This window comes from Arachis stenosperma, chromosome 8 (genome assembly GCF_014773155.1).
Source record: "Arachis stenosperma cultivar V10309 chromosome 8, arast.V10309.gnm1.PFL2, whole genome shotgun sequence".
In the NCBI taxonomy this organism is placed as follows: Eukaryota; Viridiplantae; Streptophyta; class Magnoliopsida; order Fabales; family Fabaceae; genus Arachis; species Arachis stenosperma.
Genome location: NC_080384.1, coordinates 11,905,014 through 11,915,668, shown reverse-complemented (window position 1 = coordinate 11,915,668; position 10,655 = coordinate 11,905,014). Strand labels below are relative to the sequence as shown.

The 10,655-nt window shown below is 34.7% G+C and overlaps 1 protein-coding gene across 1 annotated transcript; it reads left to right on the top strand.

Moving 5' to 3' along the window:
* The first annotated feature begins 7,009 nt into the window (after positions 1 to 7,009).
* On the top strand, positions 7,010 to 10,655 carry LOC130945397 (wall-associated receptor kinase 5-like). Its single transcript, XM_057874117.1, has 4 exons — positions 7,010 to 7,394; positions 7,997 to 8,482; positions 8,870 to 9,052; positions 9,144 to 10,655. Exons 1-4 carry the CDS (start codon positions 7,010 to 7,012, stop codon positions 10,322 to 10,324), a joined length of 2,235 nt encoding a protein of 744 aa, XP_057730100.1. The 3' UTR covers positions 10,325 to 10,655.

Here is a 10,655-nt window from a genome sequence, read left to right as displayed (position 1 = left end):
AGACAGATTGTTTCTGGGCTGTCCTTTTTACAAGGTATGGTAACGAAATGTAATCCAAGTGTGGTTGAAGATGTGTTAGGGTTACTAGTTTTTAGTTCTTGAATTATGTGGGTTGACATGCTGCAGGCAAGACAACCCTATTGCAAATTTTTTTGTGACTTGATGAGCACGTTGTTAGACTTGGATTGACAGAAACAAAGTATATGGAAGAGAAGGAAATTGTCGATGTAGAAGATTATCACAGGCAGCAGGACATGGAAATGAGGATCAGCTGCTTGGAGAAGAGGATATTAGCTCTAGAGATAAAAAGAAAGCCAATAAGATGGTGTATCTGTGTCATTGTTATTGTGTTTATTTTTGCTGTTCTAAGTTGTAAGAGTTGATAAAGGAATAAAAAAGTGTGTTGTATTGTTGCAGCAATTATCAAAATTCAGTGTCATTTATATGATTGATTGCATTGCCCTGTACGTGTTGTGTAAGGTGTGGACGAAATTAAAGTTGTTTCCCTAATAAATAACATACCATTGCATTAGTGATAAAAAACTGGTTTAGTTAACATCCATGTTCATCTGACCCACAAAGGGTGTTCAAAAAGAATTAATCTTCACAAAGGGTGTTCAAAAACCATTACATAGACAAAGGGTGTTCAAAAAACATTACATAGACAAAGGGCGTTCAACAACCATTACATAGACAAAAAGTTATCACAAAAAGCACTTAATGACAGTAGTCTTCACTCTTTCGAGTTGTTTATTTTTGGAGAAGTTGGCAAATTTGGGGGTGGAGCTTCTTGATTCGGAGCTGCAGATGGGATGGTAGATGGAGTTGGCTCTTGTGTATTAGGATGGATTGTGGAGGCAGCGATTGGAGTCGGCGGCCTAAAGATCTTTTGCTTTGGTCTGAACCTGGATTGTTATGGGCGAGCTGTGTCATTGGCTTTCCCTGGAGGTTTAAATGGACGGCCTATAGTTGGGGCTGGTGGCCTAGTTTGAGTAGTTGTTGGCCCTGGAGGTGAAATGACAAGTGTGGATCTTGTCACCATTGTTGGAGCTGGTGGCATAAGTGGATTGCACGGGGCAGGTGATTCCACAACAGTGGGGTTTGGGGAGCTGCCTGGTTGGCTGCTAGATGCATCCTGAAAATATGCATGTAAGATGTGAACAGAATAGTACTATTAAGACAGATTAGTCCCTAAGCATAATAGCACTAATACAGAATAGTCCCTAGTCATAGCAGTAATAAGACAGATTAGTCCTTCATTATTTCCATACTAAGACAGATTAATCCCTAACCATAATTGTACTAATGCAAAATAGTCCCTATAATATAAGATTCTACCGTATGGTTCTTACCTCTGAACCTGGAGCAGATTGTGACAGTGGAAGCACAATCAGTGACTGGGAGGTGGTAGCTGCTTTCTTCCTAGGGTGCCTTGTCTTCGGCTTCTATTTTGGGTTGGAAGGGGCTCCCTTACATGTTTTTTAGTTGTGGCCCTTCTCGCTACACTTGCTGCAGGATACAATGAATGACCTCTTCAGTTTTCCTTCTTGCATGAGTGGCTCAGCTGGATCTTTTTGCCTATTATGAACCTTTGGCCGTCCAATTGGACTTTTGATAATAGGTGGTTCTGGCTTCGAGAACTCAGTTCCTACCCAAAATTCAGGACTTGGAACAGGCTTAATACAGTATGCATACGTTCTCTTGATGGACTTCATGCATAGCCAAGGGTGAACATAGTCTTGAGGTGTGTCATGTCTCTTCCTAATGGCAGCAAATACATGTAAACAGGGCATGCTTGAGTTAATGCAGCGAAGGTGAGTAATATAACAAAAATAACAGTAAAAGGGATTCAAATCAAAATAACAAAGAAACTGAACCAAGTATTGTACAGGAGTTACCAGTCAGTTGCCATCGATTGCATGAGCAAGTGTGCCTAATGAGGTCCACATCCACCTTGGTTGCTTTGCGAGATACCTCAAACCTTTTTCGTTCATTGACATCCATTTTTCAATCTTCTTACTTAGCCAGTGTTGATCAGCAGCGTTGCTGCCCAAATCCCTCGCACAAGTGTGTTCTGGATGGTAAGTCTTGACTTGATAACACTGCAGGCTTTTGTTGTATGACAAGTGCACCAAGTAAGGACACTCCTTATCCCCACACCCCACTCTCACTCTCTCTTTGTCATTTTTTATCCATTTCACTTCCCGACCCTCAGCAATGAAAGAATCTTTAACTACCTCCTTGAACCTGTCCACAGTGGCAAACCTAGTTCCTAGCTCAAACCTGCCCTCACCATGAGCATACTCATCATCAAACTCTGAAAACTTTTCACCTCTGCCTTCATCATCAGATGATATGGGAGTATGTAAGTCTTTAGAGTCATACTCAAACATGATCTCCTCCACCTCCGTGGGGAGCTCACTGACATAAAACTCACCCCGGCTGCATAATCTGGCTTGACATCAGGTCCTTAATCCCCTGCTTCACCACGTGCATCAGTCTCATTCCCACTGCCTTCTCCTCTTTCATTAACCCTTGTGCCAAATTGTCTTTTCTTCTTCCCTTGCTTCTTCGGTGTAACTACCTTCTTCCTTGGAGTAACAACCTTCTTCTTCGACGTAAGGACCTTCTTCTTACCCTTGACACCTCTTTTCCTCTTCCCAGCAGTGACCCACCATTGCTGTCACTCTCACTACTATCACTCTCAATTCCAGCCGGTGGAGGTTTGTACAAGATGTCCTCCGTGCTTTCGTACCCGTCATCAGATGAAGAGGAAGAATTCAGTTCCTCTGCAGTTTCATCCACTTCCCCTGCAGTATCTCTGTCCTGGACAGCTTCTTCAACAACCTCCGGCTCATCGACAGGATGGTCAAAGTATATATGGAACTCACCTTGCCCTGGGTGCTTCATTAGATTCTCTCGCATTGAGTTGATCCCTGAATCCCCAGTCAATATGTTTATCCCGGATTCAAAGTCAATGCTTGATGGATCATACTAGTATACTGTCTTGTATGGCTGGTAGCCCAAACCCTTAAATAGTGTCACCAAGTCTCCGAAATTAACAAAGTCTAGGTCCATCTCAGGGAACCTCTCCTCCTTTCCATTCTGATAAACCATTTTTCCACCAACTCCTCTTACGAAATTTCCTCCATAATGAAAGACCGGAACCACAAACACATCAACCATCTGAAATTAACCAGTGCATAACTAGGATTAAAAATAGGAAACAACACAATATATGAATGAAACTACATTGCCCGAACACAATTCCTCCCCCTAATCCTCCACAGGATGCAATACACCACTTTTTCACATTCTTTCTTACACTGTAAACATGCAAAGACATTGCCTTCCTAGCTAAGCATCGCAATCTTACCTTGTGCCGAAGACACCAGCCACGACCTCAGACCAAGCTTCTCCTCAGCTTCTGCCACCAACTTCAACCCCTGGCCTTTTGCTCTTCTACGTGTTGTATTTTTTGGAGGGAGAAACAGAGACGAAGGAATTTGATCGTCTTTGGCTTAGGGTTTTCTGTAATTCTCTCACTCAAGTGTGGGTCTTCTAGGTATTGTATATAGGGATTCAATTGCGTTTGGAGAGGAGGAGACAAAACGGCGTCAATTTTGTTTCCAGGGACTTATATGTCCTATTACGAAAAGCTCCATGCCACCTGGCCTCCGTTACGTGCCACTTTATTGCCACCTCTACTAGTTCAGCCTTTTCCGTCCAGTGCAAACGGCTGCATTCAACGGAAGGACATAAATGTCCACGTTTTTCAAGGGTCAGGGGCTTTAATGTATTTTCCATTGCTTGAGGACGAAAATGTCCACAAAAAAAACATCAGGGATGAAAATGTCCTTTACTCTATTATATAATTATCAATAATAAAAATATGATATGATTAATAAAAATATTTTTATTTATCTTTTTAATTTAGAGATATTTAACAACATTTGATATTTTTTTAATAATGATGTAAAATAAAAAATAATTAATTTAAGTGGGAAAATATAAAATAAAATATTCAATTAAATTAAATATAAAAACTACTCATTAGAATAAAGAGACAAAATGATAAAGAGATTTTAAATTTTGTATGACTAAAAGAGTTAATAAGATAAAATTATTAATTAGGATGTCTAATAAGTTATAATATATTTATAAAAAGGCATCTATTTTATTGAAAAGCATCTTAGCCCAGTGGTTGTAAAGTTTTCTATGTTCTGGCAGGTTCAGGCCAATTTTATCCGCAGTTCAAGCTAATTTTGACAAGATTTTTTGAATTTGACAGGTTCGTTTATTTGTACAGTTTGAATGTTAGTCCAGACCGATTAAAGGTCTGGTTTACCGGATTTTCGATCAAGTCGGTCGATCCGGTTTGGATTTAATAACTATGATTGTAGTAATATCTATTCTACGTTCGTTTTTGGAGACTGAAATTGAGATTGAGAGATTAGAACTGAGTATTGTATTTGGTGATCAGAAATTAAAATTAAAATTTCAGTTTCGAAATACAATTTACAATTTCAATCCTTTTAATACTTCTAGAAAAAGTGAAAATATAAAAAACTGAAATTTTTAGAGATGGAGACTGAATTTTTTTTATTTCTTTTCAAAAATAGTCTTATTTAACTTTTAAAAAATTTACTACTCAATTATATTTATTTTAAATCAAACACAAGAAACTTAATTTAATTTTTAATTTAATTTATGTCTCTCAGTTTCTATTTTTCTAATTTTTGTCTCTTTTTCAAACACAATCTTAGAGTTAGATCAGATGTGAAAACTATCAATATGAAACTAATCGTCATCTCATTGCCAAAGTTGTCTGGACCTTCATCAAGGATTGTTTCTCTTGATAAAATTCAATTAATCATTTTGGTAAATAAATGGCTAATGTGCATGAAACGTTCTTTTAAGAAATATATTACTATCTATTAAATTTTGACTTGTTACGAAATTCAATTATGATAGAATTGGATGTTGACTAACTCATGAATTGAGTAAAAAAGATTTGGGATAAAATTAGTTGATCATGCGTGGTTAAAATTTTGACGGAGTAAAGACCTAACCATAAGAAAATAGAACTTCAATTATAAAATGAATTGAGTCGAGAAAGATTTGAATCAAAGTTTAATAATTACACGTAGTTTTATCTAGAAGCACTAATATAGAACGTGGGACTTGAAGACTAAGGTATAAGCAAAGACATGGGATGTCTATCTTAAAAAACAAAGTCCTTTGCAGTTAAGGCAAGATCATCCATTGTGAAAACTTGAAAAAAAAAAAAAAGAAATTAAATCGTGGCAAGAGAGAAGTATTATATAGTCTACTTCTTATGCTCTATAAATAAGAAAAGTTTAGAAGAATTTAAAAACTTGAATCTAAACACTTCATTATTACACAAAATTCTACAAATTTTCAGTCATACTAGAAACTAATGAAATACAAGTATATATGAGTGTCTAAAATCCACTTTCTATTTGTTTCCTTTATTTTTCTTTTATTTTTAATTTATTTTATTTGCATTTTCTTTCTTTTCAAGTATTTTAATTTCCTTTAGACTTCAATTCATTTGCTGTTTTATTTAAAGTTTTCGTTTATTTATCAACTTTTCATTCGTTTCGCTTTCATGTCTTTACGTTATTTTATTTTTATTCATTTTTTTTAAATATTTTATTTCTAAGTTTTACTTCTTTTCTTATTTATTTTTATAAATTGTCATAGTATTTTAATACGGTTTATTTCGACATAAATATTAAATAATTTTTGGATTGAGTTTATTTTTTTTAAAAAAATTATATTTGCTCTTTAAACTAAAATTTTAATACAAATTTAATTCGATATTCTATCAAAAATGAAGTAAAACAGTGCCAAAATAAAATATGAAGGAATTTGCCTGCCTTTTTGTGTCATTCATGAATTGAGGCCTTGAGATTCAAATTCGGATAATGCAGTCAGATCAGTCAATGTTTTTTTTTTTTTTTTCTAGTTTTAATTTAATTAATTTTTTATTTTATTTTTGTTTAGAGTAGGTCAGTGGTGGCTCTAGCTAGAATCATAGTCAATAATATACCGCAGCTAGCTTGAAATTATTTAGATATTGAAATTAGAAGACAAAAAGGTAACGACCGAACAACAAAAGGAAAGGAAAGTGAGAGTATGGTGCATGATTATTCAATTTTCTATATATGAAATGTGAATGCACATCAACTTTGTTTCCCTGTGTCATTTTATTATTAATAAGTGGAATATAAAAAGGAAAAGTATATGAACGAACTCTAAATCAGTCAAGAATGGAATAATTTAATTAATTATAACTATAGTAATTAATTTTATTTATTTATAATTTAAAATATTAGTTATTAAATATTTTACCATATTTAAATTAGGAGAAAATACGTTTAGTATCATTGCAACGTGAATTACGGAATTAACTTCTATCTTTATACCCTCATTCTTTCTTCAAATACCTAAAACATGATAAATAAAAAAATAGATTCAAAATCATCCAATTTACAAAGAAAAAAAAATCCTAATACCTACTATAAGCATCATCTATGTAGAAGTTTTAGATTCACCCAGAGATATTTGATTGATTTTTTGCCGAAACCATCTTGATTTTCTAGCATTATTGATATAAAAATTATATATGTTCTCACAATTCATTTATAAGTAGTTGAAAATTGGGAATGAATTTTTTCAATTTTTTGTTTAATTATTAAAGAAAATAATAAAAAATTATATTTTATTAAATAATTAAAAAAATTATACTCTATTAAAATATTTTATTTTATTTTTTAATACCACCCCGTGATCAAATATTGAAGAATGATTGGCAAATTGGTGACCAAGTTGGCAAAAAGACACGTAAGACTCCCAAGAACCAAGAACTAGCATGTGTGATATGAACGGTCAAACATACTTTACAGAAATATTATTGCAATCTCTTTATGTATTTATAAATGAAATCCGTAATGAACGATCTGAAAACAAAATGATGGAATGCATGGCTGTGCACTCATCAAAGCAGCATCATTCTCTTCTGCTGTTACTTCTACTAGTACTTGTTGTAGGGATCCTTTTGGAAGAAGCTAATGCAGAAGAATGCAAAAGAAAATGTGGGTCTCTTAGTATTCCGTTCCCTTTCGGCACCACGGAGGATTGTTCGCTGGACGCTTCTTTTCTGATTGATTGCAAGAGCAAGAAGAACACTCCATACTTGCCGCAAACTAACTTAACTGTGCAGAGCATCTCCCTCAACGGCCAACTCCGGGTTTCTTTTCCGGTAGCCAGTTTTTGTTACACCCGCAACGGTACCAACCAAACTAATCAGCAACACAACCTCACATATTTCACCGTTTCACCCACTCAAAACAAGCTCTTTGTTGTTGGTAAGTACGTATAGTGACTAAAGGGAGTTAAATTTTAAACAGAAATATTTGATAATAAAAAAATAATTAAAATTCGTCTTATTTTGATATTTATTAATTATTATAATAATTAATGAATATTAAATAAAATAAGTTTTTATTTTATTTTTTACTAAATTACGGACAAATTGATTTTAACATTAATTGTGTAAGTTAAAATAGTCTTTAAAATTGATAAAAATATATTATATTCTAAATTTTAAATTCCTCACATCTACTTTTATTGATCAGATAAGTAAATACTGTCATTTAAATTTTAAAACTATTTCAATGCACCAGCAAAGTCAAAAGAATATTTTAGAAAGAAAAAGCTTAGGGCCAGTAATTTTATTGAATTTTGGTCAACATATAACTAGCAGAGAAATGTGAGTCATTGGATGAAATCTCACACTAATCTCACACTATTAAATCATTATTGATGGCTATTTGATGGCTATCAAACACAAAAATTGCTGGCCCTAACATTGCTCTTTTAGAAATTAACTTATGCACAAAAAGTGGTTCAAATATTATGGTGTTATAAATAATGTGGTATGTTACCGAATATTTGTAATTTTGTATAGGTTGTAACACAATTGGAGCAGTGAATGCATATGATTCAGAGGGTAAGAAGTACTTCACAGGGTGCTTGGCATTGTGCAACACGCCCGACTATGCAACCAACGGGACGTGCACGGGAGTCGGTTGTTGCGAGATTCCGATCATGGCGGCGCAAGAGCTATCTAGCATGTTTTATGTTTCTCTTCGTGCCTTCACTAGCAACAGCTATGTCAGCAGTTTCAACCCCTGCAGTTATTCTTTTGTGGCGGAAGACGGAGCCTACAAGTTCTCCTCCGCGGATCTTGCCAAGTTCCACCATGCCACGTTTCCAACGGTGCTGGATTGGAGTGTGGGAAACCTGACTTGCCAACAAGCCAAGAAGAACAAGAATCATGATTTTGCGTGTAAGGCTGAGAATAGTGAATGTGTCAATGCAAAGGAACATGGTTATCTATGCAATTGCTCTGCTGGTTTTAATGGAAATCCTTATGTCCTTAATGGTTGCCAAGGTAATGTTGCATTCTTTCTTACTTGTCTTTTCATTTGTTAAATTCACACTTTTGATTTGAATAAAAGAACATGTGCAAGAATAATAGTGTTATTTTTAACTCTTTTTTATATGCATATTTTATATTTTGATATATATTTTATATAAATGATTCATTTAATGGCTGATTGTTTATGTTTACGTAACATAATTGTTCGGTATTACGTATATAAAATTAATTAAAAATATTTGGTAATAAAAAAAAATTAGCTAAAATTAGTTAGAATTTATCTTATTTAGTATTTATTAATTAGCATAGTAATTAGTAAATATTAAGATAAATTTTAGCTGTTTTTTTATCTTTCTAACATTACCGTAAAATTAAATTCATATTTTAATGTTTTCTTAGATGTCAATGAATGCATGGAATCCAACGATTGCTACAGTAAAGCAATTTGCCACAACGTTCCTGGTAGCTATAGCTGCTCCTGTCCAAAAGGTTACATAGGAGATGGCAAAAAATATGGAACACAATGCCGACCCAATTCCAGTTCCAATTCTAGAGCAAAGAACATTTTGATAATTGCATTGAGTGAGTACACTCTTATCCATGAACACTATGAAAACATTTTATCCATGTTATAAAAAATGGCAAAATGACTCTGTTTCCACTTATTGTGTAGGTATTAGTGGAGGCGTGATAGCACTACTTGTGGTGAGTTTTTATGTGTATTGGAGAATGAAGGAAAAGAAACTAATCAAACTTAAAGAACATTATTTCCAGCAAAATGGTGGCCTATTGTTACAACAACTCATTGCTAGACAAAGAGAATCAACTGATGAAACAGCTAAAGTTTTCACTGTGGATGAACTCAACAAGGCCACTAACAACTTTGATGAAAACAAGATCCTTGGTAAAGGGGGTCAGGGAACTGTTTATGAAGGACTACTATCAGATAACAAGACTGTAGCAATTAAAAGGTCCAAGATCAGTGACCCAAGTCAAATTGAACAGTTCATCAATGAGGTTGTTGTGCTCTCCCAAATCAACCATAAGAATGTGGTTAAACTTTTGGGTTGCTGTTTAGATGCACAAGTTCCATTGCTTGTTTATGAGTTCATTCCCAATGGTACTATTTTTGAGCATCTTCATAGTCATAACCATTCCTTAAGACTTTCTTGGAAAACAAGATTGAGAATAGCAGCAGAAACTGCTGGGGCTTTAGCTTACTTGCATTCTGTTACTTCTCCTCCAATCATACACAGAGATGTCAAAACTACTAACATACTTCTTGATCATGATCTTGTAGCAAAGGTTTCGGATTTCGGAGCTTCCAGAATTGTTCCACTTGATAAGACACAATTAACCACATTGGTGCAGGGGACATTAGGGTATCTTGATCCTGAATACTTCCAAACAAGTCAACTAACCGAGAAAAGTGATGTGTATAGTTTCGGAGTTGTTCTGGTAGAGTTACTAACAGGACGAAAGGCGCTCTCTTTCGAAATGCCGGAGAATGATAGAAACCTTGCATTGTACTTCATTTCTGCAATGAAAGGAGGGAATTTACTTGACATTGTGGACAACCATGTAATGAATGAGGCAAGGGTTGAGCAAATAATTGAATTTGCTAGTGTTGCAAAACGTTGTTTAAGAGTGATGGGTGAGAGAAGGCCTACAATGAAAGAAGTAGCAATGGAGCTTGAGGGACTTAGAGTTGAGGAGAAGCATAGAGGAGAAAGTGTGAAGTTGTATTCAGAAGAGACAGAGGAGTTGCTTAAATCAACAGTATCTACTTGCATTGTTGAAGATGTTAATAGTAGCATTGGTCAGATTTCAATGTCATTGGGTGGTGGAAGATGATTCTGTATTTGATGATTAGTTTAGGAAAAGTCTAGGGAGCAGCAATTTTATTACATTTTGGCCAGCATGTAACCAGCAGAAAAAGGTGAGCCATTGGATGAAATCCCACACCAATCTCACACCATCAAATCATCATTGATGGCTAGTTGATGGCTACCAATCACAAATATTGCTGGCCCCTAACATTGCTCGTTAGTTTATTCAACCTTAGCTTGATGCTAATGCATCTTCATATGATTGGTTATGTAACTTAGCTTCTTGTATTTGCCTTTTGCATTTGATATACATGATGATACTGATTATAATTGTTCTTTTTGTGATTAAAGAAACA